Genomic DNA, 12,662 nt, shown 5'->3' with positions numbered 1-12,662 from the left:
CTGTACAAGACTGTGTGTGTGTGTGCTGTATGCAATCAGCAAGCTATTGATTTAGTTATTTGACTATGTGTGTGCACTATATACAGGCATCAACTAACCATCATATTGCCAACCAGCACTGGCTACATTTCCATACATGATACACGGGGACGCTACAGGTAAAGGTTGAAATGTTTCAAACGTGTCTGAAAGAGAAGTTACACATTAGACAACTTTGTATTTCTGTTAACAAAATAAGTAAACAGTAATTACCTAGCAAACAAAAAATTACAACTTTAAAAAAAAACATTGTTTTGAACGGAAAACAAAGTTTTTGGGCCACTTATTACATGGAAAATAATGACTAACATTTTACGGAGAAAATGGGGACTGAATAAGGAGGGGGAGGGGGGGGGGCAGGACTATAGAGTTTTACTAATAAGAATTTTTTAATAAAGTTTAACATAATATTTCTGTTATTGTAAAGTTCTACACGTAGACTTTAAGACTTGTATGTCTCAGTCACTCATACGCAGCGAGTACAGCATGAACCCATACCCAGGAGGGGAGGAAGCCAATTGACGTTCGCCTCCGTGTGAGAGTCCAGGAATATCAGCACCTCTCCCACCGCCTGCTTGGCTCCGGCCAGGCGCGCACGGATCAACCCGGATCTCTCCGGCAGGTGGATCACCTTCACTTTGGGCAGGTTCTTCGACACGTACTCATCGAGCGGCTTCTTGCAGTGTTCTGTGAACAAACACACGTAAAACTGTCACACTGCCCAACAAGCAACCTGCGATCCCTAAATGTTATGATATTTATTTATTTATTTATTTATTGCAGATGTTTCAATATATAGCAAATCAAATGATTCGATATTCAACGTAGTTGCCCTGGTAGTGAATTCTAGCGGCGGGTGTGGAATTATTTGCGAGTCACGTTCAGGAATTTAGTGATTGATATTGAATACTGGTCCATATAACTAAAAAACATTACTATCACAGTCACATAGCACCAGACTCACTAATGACGTATCAGAATTTCGTTAGTTTTATAATCATAATAATAATAATAATTCTGTTTGTACATCTTTTGATGCCTCATAAACTTTGTCTTCAAGATTTATAACAATAGTGTACGTATCTCTGTAACTATGTCCAAAAAATATATATAATACATTAGCTTTACATTTGCTATGCATTATTTTTACTACCATTACTAAACAATAATATGTACATAGTTAGTTGCTTGCTGTTTCTGGGATACTAAACATTTATTTTATTCTATTATTGTTATTTTTTAAATTGTGTCTTTGTATGTGTGTATAAATTGTATGTGTGTATTTATATGTATGTAAAGTATGTATTTCCACTCAATGTTAATGTTTGTGTTTGTTTCTGTTTTTGTCTTTCTACTTGTAAAGTGCCAGCCTGTTTTGGACAGTGTCTGTTGGCTATTCCTAAAAAATTAATAAATAAACATTCAGCTGTCAAGTCTGAAAGTTCACTGAAACACAGTGTAAAAAAAGTCTTGCCACATTGAACGTAATATTTATGTCTGCTGAAGGTAGGCCTATGCAAAGATTCGACTACTAAGCGAATCAAATCAGAGCTCCTCTTAATATTCAATTTGGCTTGCCAGAAAATTTGCTATTCGCTTCGACGCGTTTGTGGTGAAGCTCAGGTCTGCTTTAGCGAATACTTCAAATTAATTTTGTGTGTGCTTATTTTATCATTTCTATTGACTGATGTTAAATGCAGGCTTCAAATGGTTTTATTATGAGAAAAAAACATTATGAATTAAAATATTATTTTTAATTCATTCCAGTGTTTTTTATTAAGTGTAATACTGTCATGCTGAGAAAAGTATTCACAATTTTATGGCTTTGCACATTTTTTAAACGTTTGATTAGACGCTGGCTTGGCATGAAGAGGCCCGGCCGAAGGTACCTTTGGTGCTGGCATCGTCCACCAGGATGACCTCCAGCAGCAAGGAGCTGTGCGAGCGGTTGATGACGCTCACGGCCGTCCTCAGCAGAGTGCTCCAGTGCTCGTTGTGGAACGGGACGATCACGCTCACCGAGGGCATCTTCGGCGCGTACTTCTTGGCCTTGCACCTGCCGTACACACACGCACACACACATCGCAGACTGAATTTACCACGTGATAACATTCCCCTGGTAAACTATGTATTATTATATAAATGACTTTCTTGTTTTTATACAGCAGAGATGGCCAACTACACACCTTTTTGAGGGCCAGATATTGTTTTGAAACTGATCCAAGGGTTTGACACATTTTAATGTTATTTTATTATGTACAATATCCAATGAACACAATATGTGGTAAAGAAAATAAAAATAATCCTCTTAAAATGGTATATAGTAATAAAAAAAAAGAATACATTACAAAAATATAATGTAATTAATATTTTTCTATGGCTTCCTAAAAATATCTGCTGACAACTTATTCTAAATACGTAAAATTTAAAAAAAAAAAAAGGAAACATACGACAGTATAAATTATACTTCTTTTTTGAAAAATTGTTTAGACAGGCCGTATATAACAAGAGGAAAGGGGAAGAAGGAAATGACAGACGCTAACAAGGAAAACTGCACAAGTAGCTAGGTATATCAAACATTTCCCTGAAATTTTTCCCAAATTCAAAATTTCTGTACTATTTGTTCACTATTCTATACTATTTTTACTTTTTGCTAGCCACCATTGTATTTGGAGACTTAACGTCTCGTCGAACGTGAGGTCATTAGGGACGGTAACGCGGGACACAGATGTGGATACTAGGACAGGAATCGGTGATGACTCACAGCAAGGAATGCCTGGAAGGATGTCGGGGAAGCAGGGAGGCGCCACAAGCATCACCGTCAACTTGCCCCTTGTGTCGGATGTCCGGCAGGGATCGGTTGAGCGAGATCTGGTCGCTGAGGAGCGCGTTGAACCCGTTGACCTTGTAGAGCGCCTCTTTTTCGGGCGTGTCGTCGGGCGTGAGGTACGCCGGCTTGCCCTGCTCGCCCTTGCCCTTGCGGCGCGCGTCCCGCTCGATCGCGGCGTAGTCGTGCCAGTCGATCTTCGCAGGAGCCTGCCGGTCACACACACCGCACCTGACACCATGCCACTATCCTGGAGAGGGTTCTGCTTCGCTCACCAGGATGGGTTTATTTCTTTAACGCTGATTTCAAGGTTTCTTATAATATTTTTAAATGATGCAGTTTGACACAATCACGATGGCAAGTACACGTCCCTACTTTTCTCTAACTTCCCTCCTGAAGTTCACCACATTCCTTGCCAATACACACTCCTCGTCCAAGCTATTCCATTCCCCGGTTGTTCTCGTAATTGGCAAGTTCTTCCCTTTCTCATTCTAAATACCGTTCTGGATTTCTCCCTTCTTCTTCTAGGTTTACATCTCTCTCTATTATGTTCCTCGACTTCCCTTTGCCCTCCCACCCCACACATAATCTGATACATCCTCACCAACCTCTTAGCCTGCCTTCGATCTGTTAAACCCTCCCACCCCATTTCCCTCACTATCTCTGTCTGGCTTATTACACACACATTGTGACTATAGAAGTTAAATTTTAACATTACCTACCTGTGAAAATCAACAGCCACATGAGCTTCTAGAGAGTGGCCATGGCGAAATAGTCAAACAAAAAGAGTAATTATTTATGAAGACTTTGCTGACTGAATTAATTAAAAATAGCAGGTGTGTAGCATATGACATACATCTAGCTACAAAATTAACACAAAAAAAATGAAATGCTTGTACAGTAAGTAACAGCCATAGAAATTTTCACCATTCCAACTAATAGCATTTAATGCTTTACATAGAAAATTTCAGATTCAGGAGAGACCAAAAATTTCTAAAATTAATTGGTAATTCAGGAACAAAGGCTTTTATATATATACACACACACACACACACACACACACACACACACACACACACACACACACACACACACACACACACACACACACACACACACACACACACACACACACACACACACACACACACACACACACACACACACACACACACACACACACACACACACACACACACACACACACACACACACACACACACACACACACACACACACACACACACACACACACACACACACACACACACACACACACACACACACACACACACACACACACACACACACACACACACACACACACACACACACACACACACACACACACACACACACACACACACACACACACACACACACACACACACACACACACACACACACACACACACACACACACACACACACACACACACACACACACAGATATAAAGGATGTCTTTGGATACCTGGTGAACCAATTTAAGGACTTTTTCAGAAACTTTTAATACTATTTACTTACAACTTTTTTACAACACAAGGCATTTTTAAACATAATAAGCAGAAATAAACATAAAACTCAAAAAATTATTTTATTCACAGGAATATGGAGATTTTCATGTTAGACAACTAAAACATTTCCAGAGATAATTTCCACATGATTTATTTAGACACAATGATCAACTATAAAACTGAAGTGAGGCGTCAAAAAATGCCACTTAGCAAAGACTGCTGCTGGAAATTTATGTTTCTTGAATTTCAGCACAGCTATTGTCTATTTCATGAGACTAATCATTCAGTTTTGTTGATTTTTATGACTTTCACGACCTATAGGCACCTTGATATTATATTAAATCTATAAAACTGCCATTTGTATATAAACTCCAGAGTCCCGATTCTGTAAAAATAATTTCTAGATTCTAGTTGGTCCCTCTTGAAGTACCGTACGCAAATATCGTAACAAGACAACATGAGAAACTTTGGCCAATTAGCACTGGCGAAGCACGAGACACTTTACTGCATAGTTTTCTAGATATTTTACACTCCACGCCACTACATGCCACTACTGTAATTAGTCTCACGCACTTAAAGACGTAGGTACACTCCACATCGCCAGGTTCTCTGACATCACTTGTCTGGCGTATTTCTTACCAGTTTCTCATATTGTCCCTATTTGAATATTTGTTGGAAGTTTGGACAAAACCTCTCCCTCGTGGAAAAACCAAAGAATTTCCTACCCTCTCCAACACAACGGTTCGTCTCTGCCCAGGACAAATGCAGAAACACAGAGTTACAATAAAAGGTCTTCAATCTGGCATTCTATGGTTCGTGAAATTCTGAGCTCCAGCATTAGTCAAGCCGCTGGCGTTCAGATTTTTTTGGGTGGGTGCTGGCTGTTGACAGTGGCTGCCCGATGGCCGTGGATGGCCCCAGGGCTCTGCCCCAACATTTTCCATTTTACTTGTTCGTCTAGTGTTCAGTAAACAACAGACATTAATGGGAAAAGGAAAATTAGATTTTTATTAGCATGTAAATAAGTGCTTGTCAATGCAAATTTAATGATTTCATATTAGAAAAACTTAAAAATATTATTTTTTTGCCACAAATAATTACGCGATTCCACCATAATTTAATCGCTAGCATTTATAAAACTGACCCCGAAGATAATTTTTCAGGAAAGCATATCTACATCGACATAAATTAGCAAGTCATAGTTGAAATTTAAGTACCAAGCAGGGTTAAAATTTTGTTTGAAAGAGTTAATTTTTCAGATTTTCCTGGGGAGGGCCTCCGTACATGTAAATATCCCAGGACCCCGCAAAGTATAGCACCGCCACTGCCGGTGGCATCACTGCGCTGACAAAATGATGAGTACGCACAGAGTCTATCCTTATTGTAGGTTTTAATTTCAGTACAGTGTTCCCAGTTTTCTAGCTGTTTAGCATTCACAGTTTACGTTTCCTCACTGGCATTCCAGTTGAGCTACATCAATGTTTTATAATCCGGCATGTCCATGGTCCTGAATGTATCAGATTAAAGAATTTCCTCACACCGCAGGCTCACTGTGTGATCCTTAGGCTACGTGGAGCGATAATTAACTACCCCCGAAACATTTAATGGGGAAACTGGCTTCCTGAAAAACATATATCAATTTTTAACTTAAAAAGAACTAAACACAAAACAATTGTTACCATTTTATATGCAGATTAGCTGCCCGACCCGGCTTCACACGGCTATTCCATTCGGTAAATATTTACTTGGGCGGTATTTCCGAAAAAAAAATGTTAAAAATCCGAAAATACCTTTATTTTATGCTCTTCAACTTCCTCTTTTCATTAATAGTGGCGGAGGTAAGAAATTCCAAATACTTTAGGAGATATCGAATTTTTAAATTTCATCATATGTAGTTGAGCGGTATTTGCGGAAATAAATGTTAAAAATCCGAAAATACCTTTATTTAATGCTCTTCAACTTCCTCTTTTCATTAAAAGCGGCGGAGATAAGAAATTCCAAATACTTTAGGAGATATCGAATTTTTTAATTTTGCAATACAAGACCTGTGGAACCATTCGAGCGGCGCCATTTTTATTTTGCCGTGTGTTCGTGAATACGTGAATCGTGAATGCATAATTAATAAAATGGTTGAATAGGTCAGGTCAGTTACATTATTAATACTTTCAAACTAAGCCGACATTAAAAATTATTTTGTGAATTAATTTTAATGGCTGTTTAGTTTTAAAGTATTTATAATGTAACTGACCTGACCAAACAAACCCGGACAGAGGGTGAACAGTTAATGGTCGATTAGGTCAGGTCAGTTACATTATGAATACTTTCAAACTAAGGTGATATTAAAAATAATGTGAATTAATTTTAATTATTCTTTAGTTTTAAATTATTTATAATGTAACTGACCTTACATAACAAACCCGTAACAAAGGATGTACAGTAACAACTCACGTAAATTTTTTTGTTACTTATTATTTGCGCAACAATATCAAAATAACAAATAAGACTTTAAAATTAGAAACGTTAAAAACTCACCTAAGTTGGAGGCGGTAATTAAACACCCTTATAAACAATAATTGAACTAAATAATCACGTATTAGTTCATTTGAATTCTGGCCTATCACGAACAATCACGTGACATCATTTTCCAATAAAAATATAGATACTCGTACGTAAACAAGAAACAATGGTGCACGCACGCCACAGGAATGCGCTGGTTTTGTGCTGAAATTTAAAAATTCGATATCTCCTAAAGTATTTGGAATTTCTAATCTCCGCCGCTTTTAATGAAAAGAGGAATTTGAAGAGCATATAATAAAGGTATTTTCGGATTTTTAACATTTTTTTTCACAAATACTGCTCAACTACATATGAAGAAATTTAAAAATTCGATATCTCCTAAAGTATTTGGAATTTCTAATCTCCGCCGATTTTAATGAAAAGAGGAAGTTGAAGAGCATAAATTAAAGGTATTTTCGGATTTTTAACATTTTTTTTCGGAAATACCGCCCAAGTAAATATTTACCTTCCATTCAAATATGTTTCTGAGGTTAGGTTTTCACACATATTGCTGATTATAGCAAAAAAAAAGTTTGTTGGATTAGATCCCCACCACTCAAGCATTTTTACAGTATTTTAAATGCAGCTAACCTAACCTAACCTAACCATTGAAAATGTAAATTACCTACGATACTTGAAATATCAAAATATTATTTTACATAAGGATAAAAATGTAAGGAAGTAAAAGAAAAACATTTTTAGACTTTTATTGGCTGTTTAGTTCAATTCAACATTCTCTTAAATTATTAACCATACCTATCATTGGAACTTTTAGAAGTGGATTTAAATGTAAACAAGAGCGTGCAGCTGGTGCAAACAGACTAAAATTGCGATGAAGGTTGTGTTTAAATTAGTTGCAGTGGAAAATGTAGAAAACTAACAGCTTATTTGACATTTTACCAGTTTTACATAGAGGCTTAAAGCTATGTTGACATCAATATTACTACAGGCTACACACCACTTGGATGCTGACGTGGTGGTCATAAATTTGACTCATTCTTACATGTTGGGTTCGAACCAACGACCACGCCAAATGAGCGTGGAAGCACAGCCACAGAGGAAGTAATAGGTTACTCACTTTACCGACGTCCCTTACGACGAACTCAGTCTTCTCCCTGGCGCCCCCTGGTGGTTGCGGAGGGAGAGGCATTGCCCCGTGCGCCTCTACCACGAGATCTCCCCCCGCGCTCATCGTCTCGACGCGGCGAACATACCGGAAAACCACGACCGTGGTGAGAACAGTCACTGCAGCGAGCAACAGGAATTTCAACACGCTCTTGATACTCCGCCGCATTGTAACGTGTCGACTTGCAAAGCTACACTGATCACTTGCAAGCCGCCAGCTAAACAAACTTCACGGCCAACTATAATCCACCGCACCTGCGCAAACCTCACGAACTGCTCCTCACTACTGCCGCTACTACAAACACCGCAATGCCATTCCCAATATTTACACTGTCACGCTAGAAGACACGCTAACAAAAGCGCCTCGCGACGTTCTCGATATGTATAATATAAGATAAACAGCAAGAGGGGAAGATAAAATTACAGATAACCAAGTGTGCAAAAGGGTGACCAAAGGGAGGTCATAAACCTGAAAAGCCACGTTCCGTTTTGTACACGTCACCTACCAATTCCAAGCCAAGCCAAATTGCACGGTTAAAATGCTTGATAACCGCTTCGATCCTGAGCGTGTTTCTTGCAGGTGTGTGCACTAATTGCATTTTCCACTAGACTAACGTCAGTCTATTCACATTTACGGTTGGCTATCGTTAAAGACCGTCATAACTTAGTTCAATCACAATAAAGTATAAAAAAGTTGGTATTCTCAGTCTCCTGATAAAAGTGTAAAATAACCCTTAAAAAATACATTCAGGGGATTGCTGTAATTCAATTCAGCATTTTTTCAACAAAAAAAAACTCTTTGATAACTGTAGATGTAAAATAACATGATAACAAGCGAGATGGTAGACTACCAGCAAAGATTAACATTATTTTTTTTTTAATATTTTATTTATTAAATGCATTTTATTATATTTCATGTATAAACAATTAAAATCAACTTGCTTTCATATAAAATAGTAAAAAAAATCTATTCAGAATAATTGCAAAAAAATTGTTGGATTTTGGTAATAAGGTTTATCTTCAGAGATTGTTTAGCATAAATGTTGTAAATCCATCAAGTGATTGAGTAATCTAGGGGACCCGATTATTGTCTGTCAGAAAAATTTCTCCAGAGAAATTATTCAATATATTCATGCAATATATTCAATTAACATGCCCCAGGGGCCCTACTCTTGATGGTGTCAGAATAATTCTGCTAGCGGAATGATACGCAAGTTTCATTCCAATAGACAGCTGATTGATACACTTGCAATTGGGTTTCCGCACGATGACAAGAAGTCTCCCCTCCCCGTTGAAGATAACAGAATGTATTGTATTTAATGTCATAAAACAATATGTAAAGTGGAAAAATAAAAAACCTTGGTCAACTGTCGCTCGGGCAGCAATCGTTTTTCTATTGCTGTCACCAGTTCTTGGCATGACACTATGCTGCACTATGTTGCACTGGGGTACATTATATTCATGCGCACTGTTGCACATGTCCTGGTGAGTAGGAGATGAAATTTAGTGGCCTGTGTGAGCCGAAGGAGCACCGAGGGGTGTAAAAAAAACTATAAATATGATTGTAAAATAACATTTTTGCACTTATCTGTTCATTGTCATTTTCGACTTGACGCCGTCCCCGCTACCTCTGAATATTTAGACATGATTTTTGCTCGGGTTCGTTATCTCAGGGAAGGTCCGGCCTTGTGGCTAGAGGTAGGAGTTAACGCAGTAGGGCCCCCCGAGCTGTTATGGCCATTCGGGATGCCTGAAGAAACACAAAGTTTCTGGAAGATATTTGGTGAATTTAATACAGCACATCCCAATACATGGTGCTGCCCGTTCTGGCCGTAACGGTTTGCCCGACGCGACTAGTCACACGCACAGCTCACTTTCTCAGTGGCGGCTCACGATTTTAATGCGCGTGAGGGGTGGACTTGTACACGTGATGCGATAGTTACAAAAATACACTCTGATATGACGAACGATATCATACACTTCACTATTACCTAACACTTAATAAACTGGGCTAGTGACACGTAGGCCCGTGTCTCCGGCGACTCTACGTGATACCTAGATGTGTCCCAGGGACTGAATCGTTAATACTTTTGTCGGCACAATGCCGTACAACGGTGATACATAAACCCTGACGTGACAGATAACACTTTGACGAACAACTGTTTCACTACTACATAACACTTAATGAACTGGGCTAGTGGCACGTAGGCCCGTGTCTCCGGCGACTCTACGTGATACCTAGATGTGTCCCAGGGACTGAGTCGTTATTACGTTCGACAGCACGTGTCGCCTGCTGGCTGCCCCGTGCGGGCCAAAACTAAGTAGCCTGTAGGCTAAGTTGGGGCGTGAAGCGCCGATGTAAATTATCGTAAACTTCCCACAGTACTTACGTATGACGTAGAACACTCATCTTGGAGCACTGATTTAATTAAGTTAAATACCTCATGGTAGATTAAGGCCGACCGCGGAACTGTACGTAAAAGTTTGATAAGATCTTACACTATTGAAAACTACATGTCGGTGAAAGCAAAGGTTGATGGTTCCACGTTGCGCTTAGGCTGCCGGCCTGTTTGGGCTCTCGAAGGACACTGCCGGTGTCGCCGCGCGCGACCCCCCTCCCCCGCCAGACCTCCCGCGGAAACGTGTGAATTTCGCGGGAAACTGAACCTGCCAGGTTCGGGACAAATCGCACAGTCAGACATAATTTTGACACAGGACTGAATTATTAAAATAAAAACCTGTGAAAAAATATAATTAAAATAATTTGTTGTAGTGCGGCAGAGGGATATGCCACACCCGGCCGGATCCTTCCGCCGGCGCAGCACTCGTTGCATGGCGTTCGCCTCGTCGCACGCACTACACTTTGCTGCGCGCCCGGGCGCGTTCGGTGCACACGCTTTTGCGAGACGGTGATGAGGCATAGCGGTCTATGCGACATAGAGGAGCATTGGCGGTCGGCGTCAAACTATTAAGTGCTATAATGGTTTGACAAACATGAAATTTATGTCTTTTGGAATTCAAAATGTATTAACCAGTAGGCAAATTTTGATAATTAAAATATTGTTTTCCCAACTTTGAAAATCATCCTTCACTTCTGCCAGGGCACATGTTTTGCCCAAACTTCATTCTCTGTTTTCAATCTAATTGTAAAATGTTTTGTGCAACACATCTATTGTGGCTTTACACCAAAAATAACATTTTCAAACATTTGTAATTAACTAATAAAATAAATATATGCATTTTATATTTATAGTAAAGATAATTCGTGGCTAACTACAGAAAGTATTGGAATCTCCTAAGTACAGGATTAAATGTAAGGGGCCAATTTCATGAGATTCTTCTGCGCAGTGGTTCAGGCTGACATTGACAGTTCCTTAGTGTGTGACCTATTGTTGCATTTCAGGTCTTAGGCATACATTGGTGGATTGGGATGCACACTGGCTTACAGTGCGAGGGGTCCTGGGTTAGAATCCCGGGTAAGGCATGGGTGTGATATTTACATGCTGATATTTGATTACCTCGGAATGAAATTGATGATTGCACTGACCCAAATTGACCCATTGGCTGTTTAACGTATCGCTGTAGGCCATGTAATTCAAGAAGAAGAGGACTGGAATATTGATGCAGGAACCTTGTTTATTTATTCACTTTGACGCCGCCGTCAGTGCTCCCTCTGAGAGCACAGGCCGTTATGTGTCCTCAACACCTGATCAGTGCCGCGCCTCGAACGCGCCCGTGCGTGCAACATAGTGCAGTGCCCCGAACGGCGTGATGTCAGTCACGGCCCCCTACGTGTGCAAAGCGCCCGGCCGGGTGTGGCACTGCGTAACTAAATAATTTGTTCATGCATTTGATAAGATAAACAAAAACTAATACTTGTAAAATAACTAATAATTAATGTTAATGTAATAATCATTTTGTAAACTGGGATCATTCACAAAACTGGCCGAAATCATCTTCCCGCGCTCCGCAGTTTCCCGCGGAATTTTCCCCCTCCCTGGCCCCAGCGGCCAGGGAGGTTAGTCAGTCGCCATCCAGCACTCGCCAGGGCCGGCAGCCCACGCACGGGGAGCTCTCAACTTTCGCGCCAACTTCACCAGTCACTACAATAGGTAAATATGGTCAAACCGTTTAATTCAGCTCCCTGGTCGGCCCGAATCGGCCGTTCGAGATTTCGCACGGTCCTTTAATATAATGTGTAGCCCGATACCGGGCTTTTCGTGTGATACGTTATCAATTAGGTGACCCCTCGTGGCACCTGCGCCTCACGCTAGTGAAATCCCATCTCGGGAAATAGTTCTTCGCCCACACGGGGCGGCACTGCGCCAAACGCGAACCTAAGTGTTAAGACGAGTCATTAACTGGGACGTGCCACGGTCGCGAGTGCGATATCCTGCCGGATTCCACCGCGCCCGTACCCAGCGTAACGTGGCCCCAGCCACCACGCGGAGTAGCCACCTTTGTATAACCACTTGTGTGGGACACCCGGGCCTGGTCCGAACCTGGGACTAACCACAGTGACTGTAGTGTAGTGTTTTGTATTAAGTAATTTTGTATGACCAATCGCCCACGCATTTCACGTTGCGTTCCACAGACTTTC

The 12,662-nt window shown here is 40.4% G+C and overlaps 1 protein-coding gene across 3 annotated transcripts in view; it reads right to left on the bottom strand.

The window, feature by feature from the left end:
- The window catches only part of LOC134536724 (putative polypeptide N-acetylgalactosaminyltransferase 10), a 93,327-nt gene extending 84,469 nt beyond the window's left edge, over positions 1-8,858 (bottom strand). For 2 of the 3 annotated variants that reach the window (XR_010075854.1, XM_063376604.1), the window contains exons 1-4: positions 8,016-8,858; positions 2,870-3,075; positions 1,929-2,095; positions 538-726 (exon numbers count right to left, since the gene is read on the bottom strand). Coding sequence is in view for 2 of the 3 variants with exons in the window: in XM_063376604.1 (XP_063232674.1) it covers positions 538-726; positions 1,929-2,095; positions 2,870-3,075; positions 8,016-8,231 (778 nt within the window). In the remaining variant the exon portion in view is untranslated. The remainder of the gene's footprint in view (positions 1-537; positions 727-1,928; positions 2,096-2,869; positions 3,076-8,015) is intronic. The other variant, XM_063376605.1, reaches the window with a different exon arrangement.
- Positions 8,859-12,662: the final 3,804 nt, after the last annotated feature.

The sequence above is a fragment of the Bacillus rossius genome, chromosome 11 (assembly GCF_032445375.1).
Source record: "Bacillus rossius redtenbacheri isolate Brsri chromosome 11, Brsri_v3, whole genome shotgun sequence".
NCBI classification, from domain to species: domain Eukaryota; kingdom Metazoa; phylum Arthropoda; class Insecta; order Phasmatodea; family Bacillidae; genus Bacillus; species Bacillus rossius.
The sequence above is the reverse complement of the archived record's forward strand: the minus strand, read 5'-3'. Positions and strand labels throughout refer to the sequence as shown.